Genomic DNA, 20684 nt, shown 5'->3' with positions numbered 1-20684 from the left:
ACTGTTTATTCAGCCATGCATTGATTACAACACAGCGTTCGTAGAAATGCATAACAGTGTGCGCGTAATGGATTATCCGCTATTATTATACAGATAAGTTCACTCCAACAATACAGGAAACAAAAAAGGTACTTCGTCCAAAAAAGTACAGAACTATTGAAAGATAGATAAAGAGAAAGAACAGAAAGCGGCACCTTAATTAAGCAGAACCTAACTGAGCCATTTGAGGCACAGGTTAGTAGGGACAGGTTTCAAATTCCGTGCCCCCTTCATGCCTGGGTTCCTGCCGAGCGGTTTGCCTGCCGGCGCGGCAGCAGGCAAACCGCTCGGAATTAACGCACCCCCACCCCCAGGTGGCAGGCTTTTCCATGTCTTCACACCGAAAAATCCTGTAGGCCATAGACGTTATTAGAGTAATTTAAGGCGTATAAGCCACGGATTATTTGGTACAAAAAGTTTCATTCTGGGGCACCGGTAATATTTATGCGTCCATCATCAAATTCTAACCTGACATAGCCCAGCAAAACCAAGCCTCTTGCGACTTTAAAATCTACGATGGCGACTGGCCCTCCAGTGAAGACAGCAGTGTCCCCTGAAGGTTAAAAAGCCATAAAAACTGGGCTGTTTGGTGCTTCGTCTGTTTTGTCTCTCTGTGTCCTCTGCACCGGGGTTTTATCGCTTTTAGGGTGCCCCTGAAACTAACCCCATACTCCGGGATATGAAGCCTGTGTCATGCATCCGCTTGCACGCTTCCATAACCCTTCAGTGGTCATGTGAACTTATTTTTCCATTGCAGTCGGCAGGCGTGTGGGAGCTGCGATCGGCTTTGGAATTGGATCCTTCAGCACTTGGAAAATGGAGGGGTGAGTACATTTCGCGTTATACAATGCACCACTATTTCGTGCAGGACGCCGCTTGTATTAGACAGAGTGCGCCAAAGGCGGACAACGAAGCCGTTTGAGGTGTCGTGGGAGTCATATGGAATATATGCGGCCAATATTTTTTATCTTAAGGATTGTTGGTTTTCGCATTGGTATTAACGTGGAACAACGCAGACATAATGTCACCAAAGTGGAATGCAGGGCATTAGACGCGTATTGTGCAGTTTCTTTATGATTACATATGGGTGTGCCCGCAGAGTGAATGCCTTTTTCGCAGTTGAGTTATATGGCCTAGCGGACATCCTCTGAAAGACAGTATATAGCTACTAGATTACTAATTTTTTCCGCACCGGATTTTCGACGTTATTGTCGTTGGTGAACCAGGAGCAAAACGGCACTTTAGTTCCGGAACCGACCACTGACGGATGTCACAATCCCTTTAATATTGTTCTCCAGGAAGAACCCAGATATAGGCGCAATGTTACACACATGTTACGACTATTGGATGGCAATATTTCGCAGGTACTAGAAATGCAACGTTGTGGAATATTGACAGTCCCCTACATTGAGGTGTCGCCGGGTTTCCTACACGTGAATGGGCTTTGGAGGGGCTAAACGTTCCCCAAAATTCCGTCTTTCCACCGTTATGGTAATCGCTGCACGAACTTGTGATTTTGAATGTAGCCAGTTTCTCCCTCTCCTAGGTGGACATTTTCACCTTTGACGACATACTGGGTAACATAGTGAGGGAAGTGCTCTAACGTCAGAACAGCTGCAAAACAAAAACTAGGAATAAAAGGTGATTAACAATTAGGTCTAATAGATCTAACAAAAATAGGCCTAATTAAGCGGAATATACTGTATGACAAATAGATATATTTAGTCGATTAGAACAAATAACACGGTCCTCCTGCCCTCCTGCTCTCGCACACGGATGGTTCCGGAGAATGGGAAACACGCGAATATCGTTCAGAGGGAGGATCAAGTCTTGCGGAGGTAAGAAGACTCGATTGAATGCTGTACATAGGCGGCACTGGGGTAGCCAGAGGGGCTTACTGGGGCTTTACCCCCCCATCGAAATGATACCTTTGGTAGTGCACTTGGGAGAGGGAAACGAGGGAAAATCCCACTCCCCCTTGTAAGGTCCCCCATTGAACCGAAATTATTTTGGCTACGCTTCTGATGAGGGGAGTGTCAGACGCAATCAAAATAAACAAAAACTGTGCGTGCAACAACAATAACAACAACAACTTTATTGTGAGATGATGTATGGATTCTTCGCTGTCCGCCTATTTTATCTACCTCCGCCTGATACGAGTAGTTCACTGTACACGGAGTTTCTTTCTACGTTGATTTTGTTACGCATTATTCTCGCCCATATTATGTCCAATTCAACAGCTCGAAATCCGTCCTCGGGCTTCGACACGTATATCCTTACATTTTCCAACACATATGCGCCACGAGACAATCCCGTATGTCAGGAAAAACAAGAAGTCAACAAACACAAATTACATTGCATATCTAGGGAGAGAGAGAACAGCATGAAATCACGGAGAATATTCTCGCGGTTGATGTTACTTTTCAAACTGGTTACTGATACGGGGACAAGACAAAATGCCACTGAGATCCCGAGACGAATACCGGCTGAGATGTAACGAACACACAAGTACCACTTGTACGGCAAGCATTCGCGACAGGGTATGTTCATCCATCTTCCTGACAAGGAAACCGACTCCGCCATCTCTTGGCTTAAGTGTAGCGAGACGAAGCCATCGATATATCTTCATCCAGCAGTTGGGCTGCATTAGCGCGTACGTCTGATATTGGCACTGGGCATCATTTACATTAAAGGAGCTTTTACAGTATATTTACCTGCCTGTGTTCAATTCGTTAAAATAAGAGTAGATGCACGTGAGTACGATTACGCTCTCATATCTGTAGATTTAGTGTAGTAATAGCAGCGTTGGGCATTTACATTTAGCGTTACATCCAGCTGGGCGCTGCGTAATCTGATCTAAGGTGGTCAAGGCCTGTCCTTTGTTGTGTCTGTCCTTTCGTGTGGCCTAGTCTCGGGGTTTTACATTATGCACCATCTTCACCAGCTCGCTTGCTTCCTAGCTATTTTTTCGAGGTAACCAAGGTGCTCAGAATCGGCAAATTCTATGATCAGTTCTGATTCACTATCAGTATAAATGCGGGTAGTTGACCCAGTATTCGTATTTCTGATTCTTTTTTTTTTGTGTGTTGTTGTTGTTGTTGTTGCTTCCCGTGAACGCGAATTCGCGTTCACGGGAAGCAACAACAACAATCAGCAATCAACAAGCTTCAGATCGAGAAGGAAATAGCTTAAGCTATTTCCTTCTCGATCTGGAGCTTCGATGTGAACGGTCCCTGTGGATTTGCATCGAACGATTCTATTTCCGTTCCACTTACACACTACGGAAAACTTACAGGGTTATTTTCCAAAGTATTCGCGGTAAGCATTTGCTATCACAATTGTTTTGCAGGTGGTGACAACGGTGAGATACCTCCGTACTCATGTTTGAGATAGCAGTTATCGTACAGTCAAATTAGTCCTGACAGAACGTGTGACTCTGCAACGTGCTTGTATTAGGCTCGATTCACACGATGCAACTTTTGCTGCAACTTGGTTCCAGCGACCGTTGCGCGCAACTAAAATTGTAGATAGTAGGCTCGTTGCACACGGTGGGCAACTCGCCAAATCGTACTGTTGAACGAGCTCGTGAGTTGGTGCGAGAAAATGTCATCATCATCATATTCATCCAATTGAGCTAAAGAAAAGAAAAAAAGAAAAACGGCTGAAAGTTTGCAATGACGTATTCGAGACATTCTCGTAAAATCCTCTACGTGAACTGCCTTCCATCATGTGAAGTGACGGACGCCCATTGGGCGCGTTAAGTCGCGACTCTTGCGCTCCAAAGGGAGTCACAAGGAGCCTCTGCTTAATGCGCAAAAACCTCGCCTGCTTGGCGAGGAACCACACTTCCGCTATCACCTATTTGCGCTTCGGAGTTTTGACAGACATTACAGGCACGTGATTTTCAAAAGTCTAGCATTTAATGAACTAACTTTGCGCAAGGCAGAGTCGTTGCGTTCTTACACCACCGCTAACGCAGGTGATCAGCGATGGTTAGTTTTCCGACATGGACCGATCACTCGTACTTGTAGTGCAGCAAAAAAGACAAGGACGAAGACTACAATACACGACAACGGCATACTCCCAACTGGACAACTTTAATGGGTCTTTACCAACTATCCCACCCTTATCCGTTAGTGGATCGATCAACCGACAGGTCAATCGATTCTTTTGAGCATCGTTCGTCGTTGCTGCTGGTCAAACGAGGCATCCAGAACATGTATGCTTGCTGCCGGAACTACGTCACTTCGCTTCCGTCCTCGTCTCTTTGGCTCCGTGGCTCCGCTTTCGAGAAGGTGTCAGAAATTTTGACTGGGGTTACGAGCACCGGAAGTGCGCTTGGCCGTTTAGTGGAGAGAGCTATGACTTTCTTGACTCTGGGGCCGCCACTCAACGCACCCATTGCGATTGGATGTCTTCGGAGGAGGAGCCAAAGTGATCGACAGGTTGCGCCTGAACGTTGGCAGAAAAATCGCGAGGTAGATTTAGCCAGGTAGTGAAGGCGAAAGAACAAGCAAATCTGACCCGGCAAAACTGTCATCATCGTGACTCGAGCGATGTTGGGTGTAGTTAGCACAGGTACAATCGTTTTTACAACGCGCGCATGGGTCTTGTATGTACTAATGGATTCATGATTTAAATACAGGAACAGCTATCTGTTCCTCTACGAAATCATCTACCGGCCGAGTACGTATCCATATCCACACAATTGATATCATTCTATCATGACGTCGCATCAAATTTCGATATGCATGTTCGAACGGATGGCCCTTTTTGGATTTCAGGAAGGCATTCGACACCGTTTATCATAATCTTTTACTCTACAAATTAACGTTTTGAAGTTGGATCCTCTTGTACTCTCCTGGCTCGGGAATTATTTGACCAATAGAGATCAGTGCGTTGTATTAAACGGGGCCACATCATCTACAACTTCCGTCACCACCGGGTGTCCCACAGGGTTCAGTTTTAAGGCTATTGTACGTAATCTATATTAATGATTTAGTTAATACTGTTGATTCATGTATTCGGTTATTTGCAGACGACTGCGTAATTTATAGAACTATAGAAACTGAGGACGTGTGACCAGAGTGACCTGACCAAAATTGAACTATGGTGCGAAAATTGGGGTGTGACTTGAAACGCGTCTAAATGAAATGTAAATGTGTCGCTTGTTTCTCCAATAATTATAGCCTCCCTTACCAATTAAATAACACGATTCTCGATACCGTAGAAGATTATAAATATCTGGGCGTTACTTTAAGTAAGGACTTAAAATGGGACAAACATGTAAACAGAATTGTAAGTGATTCCCGTAAAACATTGGGTTTTGTTAAAAGAAATTTCAAAAGGGCTTCTAGAGATATTAAAGAAAGTGCCTACAACTTATACGTCCGACCGTCCTTAGAATATTGTAGCGCGGTGTGGGACCCCACTGAAATAAATCTTGGGTGAAAACTAGGAAAACTATAAAACCAAGCGGCTAGATTTGTTTGTAATAATTACTCTCCTCAAATTCGATCAACACATCTGAGATCCATGCTGGGATGGCCTTCATTCGAATGCCGTAGGAGACAATCTCGATTAAAACTTTTTTATATATCACGTACTTACAGGCATTCCTCGAGGGCATTATCTTTTCCCACCGAGTTACACTTCGGAAGTGTAGACCATGATTGTAAAGTTGAACCCTATCGTTTTCATGTGTCCGTTTTGAAAAATTCTTTTTTCCCTAAAGCAGTCGAAGAATGGAATAGACTTCCACGTGACCTTGTTCCTTCTTCGAGTGCCATTTTTTGTGAAAAGTTATGCACGTATCTGTTAGAGTGATTGAATTACTGTGATTGTATCGTCATTCAGTTGTTACCTCCTCTCCCCTACACAATGCCACCTACGTGGAGCAATAAGGTATTGTAAATAAATAAATATCCAGCTCCACTGCGCATGTGTAACAGTAGGTTCGTTTGTCCGTGCATCCTTGTATCCGTGCCCTGTGTCTGTGCACGTTTTGGGTTAAACGGGATGCGACGTTCACATCTCGAAGCTGTAGACCAAGATTAACACGTGTGAATAGATGAGTGCAATGCACCCCCTGTTGTTGACACCGTGGAAAAAAAAAGAGTTTCGTCATGGCGAGACCGGCCATGATGGCATGAGTGTTAGCGAATCAGCTGTACACCTACAATAGGCAATTTTAGCACACCGTTGGTAAGGTTACCGTGCCTGTCTGAGCCAATCACAGTTGTGTATTGTGTACTCAGAATTGTGTGTGACTCTGAATCCTATCCACTGACTTTTTCTGGTTCATGCGGTTCGACGCAAACCATGTTATCAACGATTTTCTAAAACTCTCCTGGTTTCATAACAAGGGAGCGGGGTCACTCTAGCGAGGCTTTTGCAAAATCTATCAAGATAGCATCTGCATGATTATTTTATCAACAAGTGCAGAAACTTGGGCTAATTGGTGGAAATGCATAGTGTGCAATTTGGAGACGCTAACAGACGAGGACACAATTATAACTAGCGTGAAATACGGACGAAGAACACAATTGCTCCACTATCAATTGATTTATTTGCAGTGCTTCTTAAAAGCAGTTGGTGAAGGGAAAGGGTGAAAGAGGAAAAACAGGTCACTAACTCAGGTTTTCCATCTGCTTTCCAGATACTTCATTTCTTTACGTGTCAGTTCCACGGACGGTTCGCTAACACACTTATCTTTGTCCAATCTCTCGATTAGAAAAACTTCAAGCACTTCCCTTTCAGTTGCTGTTTCGAACCTACCCTTAATCTTTCATATTTTTAATCAATTTCACAAAAACACAGGTCAAGCGTAGGTTCAAAACAGAAATTGAAAGGGAAGTGCCTGAAGCTTCTCTAATCGAGAGATTTGGCTAAGTGTGGGCTAAAAGAAGGATAAGTGTGTCAGCGAACAGTCCATGGAACTGACACGTAATGAAATGTGTATCGGGAAGGCAGACGGATAACCTCAGTAGTGACTTGTTTTTCCTCTTTCCCCCTTTCTCTTCAACAACTCCTTTTAAGAAGTGCTGCAAATTAATCAGTCGATAGTGGAGCCCAAGTGTGTTCTTCGTCGGTATTTCATGCTGCAGTTATAACTGTGCCTTCGTCTGTTAGCGACGGCCGCAAATTATTTGCCACAATTTGGAGAGCGCCGTCGCATTGTGCATCAGGAATTCCGTTTAATCAGACCATTCGGTCTTCGTAGCATTTGAAGTGAAGAACAAAAACTATTCGTTTGAGATTAGATAACCACAGCTTGTGCGAATTATATTATCAGCGAGTACCAACAGCCACATACGCAGATTCACACACCCGAGAGCCAATGAAATGTAAATAAACATTCGGTACAACAACAACCACACAATGAGATAACAAAATTTTGGCGTTGCGTGTTTTACCACACATATACGCCTCATGCGACACATGTGTGAACGAATCATGAAGTGTACACATGACGACAACAAAACCGAAACGAGTTTGGTTGTTGCAATTCCGAAGGTTTTAAACCGAGTAGAACTAGATTAAAAAATAAAGGCTGCTTTCTTTTGACAGCGGAACGTCATCTTGTGTAGCGAAAGTCAAAATAGTAATGTATGTATATTTTGGTATCTTCTTCACAGGTTCGAGTCGTATAGCAAATGAAGTATTGCGACACGGTCTCCCACTGCAGGTTCGCGGGCAACAGCAGTGCATGTAGCTGTAGCCTTAACGGTTTCGCCACGAAAACCACCTCCTCCCACCCCCGGCCACGTGATCATCCGTATGAATCGCGAAGGCAGAGCCGGCATCTGGCGCTAAAAAGCGCTTGCTGACTTGATCGAACTGCGCATGTGTGCTGCGTGCTCCCTACTATAACCTCTCCCTCGGATTCGTGCCCCCTCCCCTCTATTCCCTGCGCTCCGCCGGGCCATCTGCTAGTATTCGTACTAATATCAGGAAGCAGAAAATGAAAATCCAGAAGACGAAGGAATGCACTTGTACAAATTTATTGGCACGGTAAACATATAAACAAGATGCAACACTGGAATTAAAAGTAAATCTATACGATCATTACATAATACTGCAGAATAAATTAATTAACAATAAATACTGCAGAACAACAAAAAGCGTGAGTATCATAATATAAATCTTTAGAGCAACCTATTCAGTTTGGAGAAAGTAGATATTATTATGGGCATAGCACGTGGTGCGGCGCAGGAGCCATTCGCTTCATCTTAGCACAACTGTATAATTTTCAGGTGACAGGGGCTACATGCTTGGGTATGCAGGGCCTCGAACAGCTCTCGGTGTTTGAATGAAAAAAAAAGAGGACAAGTTAACGACATGGTAAAGCAGAGCATGAGCAACTTTAATTGGTTGAATATGCTGTGATACGCTATCGGCCTTTGGCCCTTTAGGCACCGACGTGTCGACTAGTGAGAAAATTTGGGGAGCCAGGCGTACGCGATACATACTGTTTTCGTTTCCATGCACCACATCAGACCATAGCTGGGCGGCCTCACTCACGAGGACCCTCATGAGGGCGCCTCACCCTCACCTCACGACGATGAGGTGAGGGTGAGTGGGGCCAGACCACGCTGAAAGTTCCTCATGAGGACAGTCGTGAGGCATTGTCCCTCATGAGGCGCACCATGAAGGCCCTCATGAGGCCAGTCGTCGTGAGGCCATCAATACGTGAGGGTACAACGTATTCCGTGAGGAGCCTCACAGATGAGGCCGTGATGTCCTTTGTGAGGAGCCTCACCGATGAGGTCGTGCTTCCAGGAACTAGGGTGGTGAGCTCTTGTACCATAAGGCCTGCATTAGTTAGACTGTCCACAACAGGAAGTTTTCATTCCGGTACCCAGAGCCGGTCACACCCAATCTCTACCAGTGAGTCGACATAAACAGACCAGGCCCTGAAAGAAGTAGGAGATGATCTCCACGTAAGGTCTGCGCACCCTGTCAAAGTGAGTACAGACATCAAAGTCAGGTGTGCTTAGGATACTACACAAGCACAAACTCCACCCGTACCACGTTCATCAACATTTCCAGCCGGGCGACAACCAGAAACGGCTGGATTTCTGTAACTGGATCCGGCGTCGGACCCAGGAAAGCAGAAACTTTGTGAACAGGGCCATTTGGTCTGATGAGGCCCACTTCTGCCATAGCGCTCAAGTCAATCGCCACAACGCGCATTATTGGAGCCAAACAAACCCACACTGGTTACGGGACTGCAAGCATCAGTACGAGTGGGGATTGAATATATGGGCCGGGATTTATAACGGAGCCATTATTGGGCCAATCTTTTTCACGGGACCCCTACATGCCAACCGCTTGTGTAGCGAAATTTCAGATGCCATGTTCACCTTTATTGATGACCTGCCTCTTGCTGAACAGACCCGCGCGTGGTTTCAGCACGATGGGGCTCCACCTGACAGCGCGCGGCGTGAGGTACAGCTGCTCCGTCACATGTTCCGGGAGAAGTGTCATGGCCCGCCAGGTCTCCTGACTTAACGCCGATGTACTTTTACCTCTGGGGTCGCATCAAAGACGAAGTATACAAAAGCGAACCACGATCACCGGCTGACCAGCAGGGGAAAATCGCTGCTTTCTACTCGTCGCTTTCCAGATCCGAAATAAAAAGGGCCGTGGAAGATACAATTTGGAGAGCCTACCTGTGCATTGCAGCAGATAGCGAACGCTTCGAACGCTTTTACGCTAATGATAACCTAACCAAAGTACACAGGAAGTGTGTTGAATGTGAAGAAATCAGTAGCATGTTGAAACAAACGAATTGAAAAAAAAAAAGGAGAGAGCTGACAGGCGTTCGTGCATACAACTCTCTCTCACACACACATACACAGGCTCATGACAATAAGGTGGTGCAGAAAAACTACGAGACCGCTATCAGCGGTCATAGTGAAAACTGCCGCGTACGCACCCAAAAACAAACACATTGAGCAAAACACGAATAAAGGAAAAAGAGCGCGACCCTGAAACTGACGTGGGCAAAGCTGATAGCTGGCAGCGGAACTCTTCTGTGGGTTGGGTTTGTAACCCTTTCCCCCTGGTGTGGCGTGTCAATGTAACCTCCTTTCTTCGCAGCTTTGCGCTCGAAATTAGAGCCGTCAAAAAAGAGGCGGTGCCAAGGGCTCTCATTTCCACGATTTTCGGCGAATTTATTTCGGTAATTACCATTGCATTTCAAGTGGGGTTATGCGCTATACTGAGTAAAATGACGACGGGGAACCCATTTTCCCAAAGAATACGTTAGATTGCCTTGGGGAATTTCGGAGTTCAGTTCCAGAAATTAACTTTCCGTCAATTGAAATGAAATAAAAATATTACAAATATGTGACAAAAGTTACTGGCAGAAATAAATCCCTTCACCGCATATCCCTCCAGGGCCTACGTTTTTTACTATGAATTTCTATCAGGGTTGGTGGACCACCCTGTATGAAGGCTACCATGAAGAATCTCACTTCAAAGGGGCATGCGACTTTTTCATGAGTGACCTTACAGATAAGTCATGACTCTCTTAGGCGGTCACGTTATGTTGTTGCATAAGATAAAACCCCGAGAATAGGGAACACGATTTCGAAGTCGTGTTTTGAGCCCCACACTACCTCTTATATATTCATTTTTCTGCCGTTTCGTTTACTGGAATAGCAGCCTCGTTTGGAGAGGCCCTGTACCGCGTTTTCGAAAGCTCGTGCAGCTGCTTTCCCCCGCTAATTTCGAATGATTGCAACTGGACACACGCGTGCTGTGTCGTGCCAAAGGTGCCATGTGCGGTGTTTTTGTATTTTCTTTTGAAACAAATGTTACCGCTGCTGGGAATGTAACGAGGGTTTCTTTTTATTTTCACATCTCTTGTTCTTAACAGCATAAAGCTCAATATAAAGTAGCCTTTACCGGGCTCCCCTAAGTCTGTGCGACAGCAATAATGAGGGAAGTACTAAGGAAGGAACTAACAAAGCAGAACAAACAAATAACAATCGAAAAGATGTATGATGAAAAACCCGAGACTGGGAAAGAGACGAAAAACAGACGTTCAAATTGAGAGTTTGTGTGCGGCGTCTGTTTCTCGTCTTTTCCCCAGTCTCGGGTTTTTCATCATGGAGTTGTAAGAATTTTCAAAATCTTTCTTTGTCTCCTCAAAACGAAGCCAGGAAAACTGGAATCCCCGTGACTGTGGCGCGTCTTTGAAATGTAAAAGAAGGAGAAGAAAAAACAACAACAAAAAGGCACGGCCTGATTGCAGGTGCGATTAAGTACCATCGTTGTGCCCAAACACTTCAGTTGTGAGCGTATCCTCCGATTCTGGCAGCAGCGTCATATGGTTCTGAGAATCGAGTACAGGATCTCTTCAAGCACTATTCCCCGCCACCACCCGATCATTTCCGTAACGGTCGATCTGCACTGTAGTATTTCGGGCTCCACTTTACTGATGCCAAACACTAACGTTAAACCTCACTGTTTATGCAAACACTTATGCAAGCACAGCACGAAACCATGTAAACAGTTTAATGCCGAGCAGTATCATTAGTACCAACTACCGACACAGTAGATAAACGCCGACGTCTCATGTGAACATGACGGAAAATTCTTTTGAGGCTCACGTGTCTCCTAGTGACTTGAAGACACGTGAGGCCATGTGGGTCCTCATTAGGCGAAAGTACGTGAGGCGCCGTGAGGACATGAGGGCCCTCATGAGGTGAGGGCACGTGAGGATGAGGACTCCTGAGGCAATGAGAGCCCTCATGAGGTGAGGACAAGTGAGGATGAGGACCCTCATGAGGTGAAGATACGTGAGGCCACGAAGATCGTGAATAACCTCATGAGGTGAAGGCATGTGAGGATGAGGATGCTGAGGCCTTTTGGGTTCCCTATGCCCTGAAGTGAGGTTCGTGAGGGGAAAATTTGAAATGGAATGTGAGGGCGATTGAGGTTAAGTTACTGGTGAGGAAAATTTGGTGAGGGTGAGTGAGGCTGATAAAGTGCGTGCTTCGTGAGGTGAGGATGAGTGAGGCCACAGGAAAATGCCCACCTATGCATCAGACACATGTACGAAATGAGAACGACGTACGACATTTGATCCCTTAACATAAATGTGCAAACAACTAAGAGTATGACACACCGCAAACAGAAGCACAACACCTTATAGCGCTCCACTGACAGTACGGCGAACTACAGGTTCACCATACTAATTCACTATTTCACTAGTTCACCATACTGATAGTCATTTATAGTCAATACTGCTAGGAACATTGCATCATCTGCCACGGCCGTCATCTTTACTGAGAGTGCTTTTCTCTCTGCGAATTGACCACTCTTTGTCACTGCTGTGCTTATTACAATGTCGGTTACTTCTAGAAATATTTGTCAACTGTGTACTCACATTGGATCTCAGTGTTGAAAGAGGAGTCCAGCAATGCAGGGAAAAAAATGAAGAGCATTTCTTCTTTGGAGTGTCCAACTTTGTTACCTTCTCTCGATTCATTCTAGCAATTTCCTGAAATATTGCAACATCTCATACATTGAAATGTGGAAAGCATTATGATCCAGCACGATGCACTTCCTAGGTATATTGTTGAAAGAAAATACGTTGTAATTGCTCGTACCAGTTTACCTACGTGATATTATGAGAAACACACGGGATCAGGGCTGCAGTGCTAATTATCCGAGCATAATACCTTAGGATATAGACCTTATACGCAAGTATTACAGCAAGAATAACCCAAGCACTTACCGGCAAGTTGGGTTTCTTTCCACAGCAAGCAGCTCGAATACATCTCGCAGCAGTAGTAAAATCGGGGACGGTATAATTTTCGAGGAATCAGGAATATATTCGTTTAAAACAAGGACCAGTAAGTGGAATGTGCTCAGAGGTCATGGAGTTCCGACGAGAAATCTAATCTAGTAACTGAAACCACGTCCGCCGTGATAGACGCTCAACATCGATGACTACATCCAAACAATGCCCGCACATGTAAAGTTGACACCGAGTAATTAACGTCGGATTGCACGAGCGAATTACAATGGTCGGAACATAGGGCGGCATAATTAGCACATAACGGATTAAAGGAACGCTTCTAGACAACGCACCGTTTGCACCGTGCCGTTTCCGCAATAGCCAGACAAAGAAAGCCCCCAAGTTAATATTTCAACCCGCCTGTCTCACACCACAATGAGATACTGCATGATTAAGTCGTAATTTATCTTGAGAATATTTATGAAATTGATTTTCTGCTCTAGGAGCTATGTTTCTTTTTAATCATGTTTATGTGCGGAGCTATTTCATGAGAACATCAGTATGGAAACCGAAACTTCCCACTTACGCAGGAATCTCTTCTTTGTAGTTAACGGAATTGCTTCCGTGAAACGTCTCGCCTTTTGAAGGTATCTGTGTGGTTCATACACAATCAAGACCAGTGGCTAACTAAGACGTATGATGGAAACTGATACGTCTGGTATAGCTGAACCTGCCTCGGTGGCTCAGTCATTGGGGTGTTCGCATTCTGATTCCGAGATCGCGTGTTCGAACCCGACCGAGAACGCCAGCAACTTGGTGCATGGTAGGGCACAAGTTGCTTAGACAAGCCATCTTCCGCGAGGGACGTCAAATACGGGGTGGTGAGCTTCCATCGCACGTTAAAGATGGTGGTGGGCAAAGGCAATCCACAGACCGATCGCTGCGGTGTCGCTCATGATTTCAGTCGTCTCGCGATGTAAACCCTCAATTATCGCTATTATTATTACTATAATTGTACAGCTCATATCGTGAGGATGCCAGTATACCCGAGCGCGCTCTGAAACTGACATAAGGAGTACCTGCACTTTGCGCCTCAGGCACAATACATATTGGAAATTGTTTCCTCTGACACACCTGATCCAATGATCGCAGCAGCACGTAAGCATCACTTGTATTAAATGATACCTGCACCACTTCTATTCCACCTATACTAGGAACATATACTCGGGATAGTGGCAGATCCAATGGGTGGGCGGTTGGACGACCTCGTCCAACCGCCCAGTACGGCAGTAACCGCCTGTGTTACCAAAAAACATTAGCTTAACCATCAGCGTACCACTTCTCCCATCCTCAGACACGCAGTCCGGCAATAACCCCCCCGCCCACCCCCCAAACAACAAAAAGTGACCTTCCGGACGCGCCAAAGGTCCGAGTGGGAAATACGGAATGCAGCGTATCAAAAACTGCCAGATCATTGTATCAAGCCTTCAAAATTGTCGTTGCCTCGGCCGACAGGGAGTACGTTCTAAATCTGGCACCCGACATGTACCGCATGAAAGAGGACTCGCACCTGGGCCAAGCTGTGCACATCAGGTTCGGTCCTCAACCCGGCTTCCGTTACGGTTCCACCCAGCCAGATTTCATGTTTCAGTCTCTACCTTTGCTCGAACAGCTCCAGGTGACGTTGGTGTACGTTTCCCACGTCGTGCGCAGAATTATTTCATGAATAGTAGTGCTTGTTTCGAATAATAATCCACACGCAGAAATTGAAACGGTGCATAGTCGGAAAATCCAGAGAACGACGGGAACCGAACATACACTTTCTAAGCCCTCGTCAAGAGAACTACGAGACTACGCTATACCGGCATGAATAACCACTCGCATGACAAGAGGCCTTTTTCGAACAAACTAGACCACACATTTGCCCTCTTCGCATTCTCTTCTTTATGCTTTCCTGAAGCGCACACAAATTGAACGAGGCAGGTGGCATCGAACGAGCATGATGTTAACTAAAGGAGCACTGAGGAGTGCTTTTCGACGAATAAAATGAGCCCCTGCGAAAGAACGACGAGTGCAGGTAACCTACACAGCCCTTTTGCTCCGCATGCCTTTAGATATACCCTCCATTCGTGAAAAGGGCGCATAACAGAACGAGGGAAGGACTTGACGTAACGTGGTCCCCAGGCACGTTACTCGTGACGCACAGCAGCACTGTCCAAGGAAGTATAAGCAGCGCGTGAGCTGACAAGAAAAAAGGGACTTCCCTACGTCACGCGACGATCCTATCGGTCTTCCGCGGCTGCTTCCTCCGAAATTTGATTCGACAGTTATAGTACGAAGTTCCCGGACTACACTCTACATCCTGTGACGGACACGTACGTGCCGGTTAAAAATGTTCCCACAGCCGGTACACAGCCGTAACCGTCTGGAAACAGCCGTAACAGTTATCAAACAACATGCACAGCGCTCCACATCGACAAATTTCAGTAGGTACAAAGCCGTCACGTCGGTATGCAACGGCTTTGCGCATGCTGAATAATATGCGTGCCTCATGAGCCGTGTACTCGTGTGCGTGTTGAATAAAGAGTGTGCCGGTTGAATATGTGTGCCTTTGTTGGAGCGCACTATGTTGCTCCGCGCTCCGCCAATGAGGAGTGACATGGCACCGCGTTTTCTTCCGCAGTGCATTCCTCCCTGCTTCTGCGCTGCAACCTCGCCGTTGAGAAGGATAACAACCGTGGCCTTCAGGGACGAATTCTTGGTACACATTAGCGCGAATGTCGAAGTAAACGAAGAAAACGCCGTAGTTTCTGCCGTGCTACTTGTGGATGGTCTTCCTGACCGTTCGTTGTCGCCCAGTGAAGTCCTGCCACTTCTAAAGCGTGCGTGACACTCAACACAGGTTGTCCGGCTCATTGATTCATCACCATAAGGCTGCTGGATCGTCCAAGCGTCTCTGTTGCAGATTTATCAAGTTTCACACAAAACTTGATGTTTGTTTTCTGCTTATGTTTGATGTTCATGACGAAATCCGAGACGGGGTCCTGCTTGTGACCAGAAAATTACTAATAACTCAGGTCCCAGAGGTGATCGGGTGACACCACGCGGCATGCCGATTGGTCAGGGCCATATCTCCCAGGTGAGGCCACGGCACCCTCGTGCTGCCCATTGTATCAGTTGACGGCCAGCAATTAAAATCAGTCAGATAACTTTTTGATCAGCCCTCGTACATCGCAGAGCGAAAATATATTATTTTGCATGGTGGCTCCTGATGTGCAGTTTGACGAATGCAACAGGCTGTCGAGCCACGTTAAATGCTACCTCACTGCTCTTTTCAGCAAGCTGTGGCAAGCAGAAACAGACAGACCCAAAGCCGCGGCCATCTAAGGACAATGAAATATGAAAATAAGGTGTTCTCGAATCCAGAAAAGGTGTGGCTTCCAGACCTGTCGTTTTCTCACTCTTTGGACGTATCCAGGCGTACCAATTTTGCGCAAATAACCATATTACAAGTGTTACGTAACACACGAAAGAGAACAAATCTAAAGACGAAAAGAGGAAAGCCGCCCTGACGCTCACCTCCTGTACTGCTCCTCAGTTCGACGAGGCACAAGAATGATTTCCTTCCTGCAGAAATCAATACCCGAACAACAACCAAATGGCCAAGTGGACAAAGCGCAGATTCCCATTCGCGGGGCCATATAAAACTCCACAAAACTTTCTCCTCTGCAGGTGAGGCATAAAGCAAAGGGGTGGCAAAAAACCTGATTTAATTCCGAGGCCAATTTCTCTGCCACAAAAGGAGCCCGTACTCTTTCGACGACTCAATCGATATCGGCAAGTTTTGCCTGCTATTCTAGTGGGTGTCCCATACGAAGTAATAAGCCTTTTCCAAAAAGAAAGCAGAAAAACGAAAAAGAGAAAATAAAAATATTCCTTGCGGGATGGGGATGTTTACCTCGAGATGTGTGATTGTAGAGTGCTGCCACTGTCTCCACTTTCATCACTTTCTTCTTCATTTCTTTTTTGTTTTTGTATCTGCGTACTACTCTGTTCTTGCATGGAAAAGGGGTCAGAATTTGATGCAAATTTGCGTACAATCCTGGTAGTCGAAGTACGCGTATTGATTGAAGAAAAAAAATTAGGGAACAACACCACAAGCAGTACTGCCCCGGCGACCTTTATATCATCCACGCTTCCTGTTAAAGTGTCTCGCAAACACTCGTTCTCGTGTTCGTTGTCGTATGGTGATGAGAATTAATAGAGAGCTGACCGGTTAATGAGTTCCCGCTCTGCCCAGGTGGCGAGCGAGCACGCAACTGCGCATGCGCGCAACATTCGACCGTTAGCAGGTGAGCCGAGCGGGGCTTCCGTTCCGCTGCCGCGCTACCGGGTGCAAGACGCGAGACGATCCGCACTACCGGGTGTCACGATGGCTTCCATCGTCAGTCTTTAGAACCTGCTGCTGCCCTTATCCTCTTTTGCTGCTGCTGAGGGTGATGCATCTCGGTAGCGGCTCCGAGGAACTTCTCCTGCTTCAGGAAGTCCACAAGTGAACCCAGGACAGACAACTGCTTGCGCAAATTTATTGTTTACAAGAAGCTCGCACCAAAGTCGAAGTCTCGGCTATTGAAAAGCCGACCAGCCTTTTTTAACATTGAGGTTTATTATTAAAGTAACAGTCACGGAATTATTTTCAAATATAATGACAACACTACCGCCTTGCTTCCATTTGAAAAATCTTATAGTTAATCACTCGCATTTCTTCAGCTACTTCCCGTGTACAAAGACAGAGAACGGAAAACGGGATGATCGCCCTGCTAAAACCAATTTTCTTACCCCTGCTCCGCACGCGCTCAGCGGATCACCGTCAGCTAAAACTCTCTAATAGCAATGGAAGGTTCAGATCAAAGTTATTTATTCCGTTTTCATAGGACTGGCATATGTTTTTACTTAACCTGTTAACGCTCAAATGTACTCAAAACAAAGAAAATAACATTAATTACGTCCCAGCTTAATGACGAAATCTTTACGTGAGCCACTCGTTCTCGAAAGTCGTTACATGAGTAGTCATGCTCAACTAGTATTATATACCCACGTGTCCTATAGCTGAACAGATGTCTGCCTTCCCGCATTGTCCAAACAAAGGCGACTGACATTGTTGATTCCACGATTCTAGTCGCTCTGATGAAAGCAACCGTTCGAAATTAAATATGTTGCGACATATTTGACATATTAATTTTATTACATTATGCACGCATTGTGCTGCACGCGAGAGTATCCAGGACAAAATGAGTCTTTGTCTACGTGTGCTAGTTTTTGTGCTAGTTGCTAGTTCTCCAACATTTGCTGTTCGGCCTGTGACATGAGGGGAAGGGAGAATAATTCCTGTTCATTCTCGTAATCACGTCACCTTCCTGGCGAATGCACAGGCTGTGATGCCTGCCGTGAGCACATATTTCTTTGTCACTGGAACCTTCTCGTGGATTTTTGTTCATTAGTGTGCCCCATAGCTTCCGTTCATAGCGGCATTGCCGTGACACAATACTTCGACATCTTAATAATGTCCTCGTTTACCAAGAGTATACGACGAAATTTGCACAAACCAAGTGTTACACGCAGTACCGAAAACGCTTCGACACGTTGTTCATTTCCGCACACGAGATTACGTTGGCAAAGAATTATAGCCCTGTCAGACGGCATGCTCGAAGGACTTCGGGGAATTTTCATTTGCAAAAAATGACCTGTGACAGCCGTGTCAGACGGCAGCTCAAAGGACCTTTCTAAGAAATGACCATCAACGCGAAAGGAGGCCCCCAACGACATTTGGGGAGCAGAAAGGAGCAATTTGGACAACAGTGTTATGCCATTGTACCCTCGCTACCTTCACAGCTCAACGTATAGGAAAACCTACAAAATGCGGATAATGGAGTGAAACTGTGTAAACGTATTTAGATCCTACTTAGAGAAGTGCATATGGCTTCTGCATCTTGATTTGTGGCGCAAAGACCAACTTCAAATTTCCACAGCAGACAGGGAAAACGAAACCGAAAAAGGGAGCCGGTGAGGGCAGTCATTTGAGGAGCATTCCTTTCCCGCCTGTCTGGCAGGCGCCCCCGAACAAAGGTCACTTGAGAGGCCGAAGGCAATTTCTCGCAATTGGCATTTGAAATGCTGTCTGACTAGGGTATTAGTCCTACCAGACAGTCCTTGCTGTAAAAAGCAGAGAAATTATATTTCGTACTGATGTATCCCTGCTCAACGCGGAGTTTATCGGAGGCGACTATGCAGATCATTTTCGCTTGACGATGTCTCGCCCTCCCCCCTTTACTGCCCTATTCGCTTCATAAACATAATATGAAAAGTGACCGAATGCACGGGAGAGGACAACCATTCTAGGCACAGCTTGAAGCTGCCGCCACGAACGTAGGAAAGATATGACTCTCAATTGCCACTGAAAGTTGGCCGGCTACAGACACGACGTCGTCTGCTACAGACCACATACACTTGGGTTGCTTTCGCCGAGACGCCACGACCCATCTGATTAGCACTCCCGTCAACCGCCTCATTATCTTACAATGGTCCCGAAGGGAATTCCAGGGATTCCGAAGCCCTTGCAAATGAACTACGTCTCTCTCGCGTTGCAGGTAAGCTATCGTTCCTGTACACAAACGCGTGATACTTACTAAACATGTCATGATGAGCTTGTTAGTGAGAGTCTATCATAGAGGGAGCAAGCATAGACGACTTTCGCCCCTACGTCATTGATTACGTAACGTTGCCGCGCAAAGGATGCTGGTGGGCACCTATCAGTTTTATCATCTTATCAGGCGAAGCGTTTTTCCCGCCCTCTTGCCCACTGGAGCAAAATATAACCTCGAACCTGTCTTCTCGTAACGTTCCATTTTAGTAAACAGAGGGTCCTCTATAGAGCAACACACAAGCCCAAACTAAGAAACGACGATTTATCGCCAATCAACGAGGAGAGAAGAGGAAGAAATACCAGGTCCTCCTTGGACGGCCCAACTGAAGGCTGGCTTGTTGTCATTGTGGATGGATCTGTTTTGCTTACTCCCTCTATCATGGGCACGACACTTGTCGCGCAATTCCCACCGCTCAAAACAAAGAAAAAAGAAAGACTTGGAGGGGCTTGTACTCTTCCCTTAAGGCTACGGTCTCACGGTAGCCATCTTGAATTTACTTACGGACTTGCTACGGCGGGGGGCCACCGTCGCGGTTTCCGTGGATGACCCCGAAAGGGGGAATCGCCCGGGGGACAGCTGTCCCGCGCGCGATTCTCCCGACTGGACCCTTTGACCTTGAGTCTCTTCTGTATGCCATTGTACCCGGTGTTTATACGTGTGTAGAAGGGAGCATTGTCTCGTAAAAGCCTTCTGAAACTGTCGTGCAAGACGGCGAGTTGATCTTTGGTGCTTTCGTGGTTTGAGTAGCACGGGGGTAGCTGCCGCGCGCGTAGCGTGTGACGAAGACTGTGCAAAATATAATATATTTGAGATATACAAAAATATATATCTCAAACGCAAAATGGTCAAACAACCGTCATAAAAAATGGACGCAAATACTAAATAATTGCAGTCAGCTGTGAAGAGTCTATTCACGTGCCGATCGGTAGCAGTTTTATCTCAATACAGCTTACAGAAACAGGATTTCTTGAAATGAAGTATGAAATTACCACTTCTGTTGAAACTAGAAGTTCAACTCACAGTACGCACACAAAATGATAAGAATCAAAGGAATGGCATAACCGAAGTAAAATAGGGAAGTCGACAATTATACACTATGTAACCTGTCCGTATTCCGCATAGTAGCGGCCGTGACTAGTAGGTGAAGATAACTTTTTTTTTTTTCTATTTGGCTGCGATTCGTGTTA

At 45.8% G+C, this 20684-nt stretch overlaps 1 protein-coding gene across 2 annotated transcripts in view; it reads left to right on the top strand.

Annotated features, from left to right (window-relative positions):
* LOC135373116 (membrane frizzled-related protein-like) overlaps positions 1-20684 on the top strand; it is a 608751-nt gene that overhangs the window by 327186 nt on the left and 260881 nt on the right. Inside the window, exon 3 of one of the 2 annotated variants that reach the window (XM_064606387.1) lies at positions 797-863. Coding sequence is in view for 1 of the 2 variants with exons in the window: in XM_064606386.1 (XP_064462456.1) it covers positions 16186-16224 (39 nt within the window). In the remaining variant the exon portion in view is untranslated. Of the gene's footprint in view, positions 1-796; positions 864-16165; positions 16225-20684 lie in introns of those variants that run through there. The other variant, XM_064606386.1, reaches the window with a different exon arrangement.

The sequence above is a fragment of the Ornithodoros turicata genome, unplaced genomic scaffold, assembly GCF_037126465.1.
Source record: "Ornithodoros turicata isolate Travis unplaced genomic scaffold, ASM3712646v1 Chromosome21, whole genome shotgun sequence".
Taxonomy (NCBI): domain Eukaryota; kingdom Metazoa; phylum Arthropoda; class Arachnida; order Ixodida; family Argasidae; genus Ornithodoros; species Ornithodoros turicata.
This window is presented reverse-complemented; position numbering and strand designations above follow the sequence as displayed.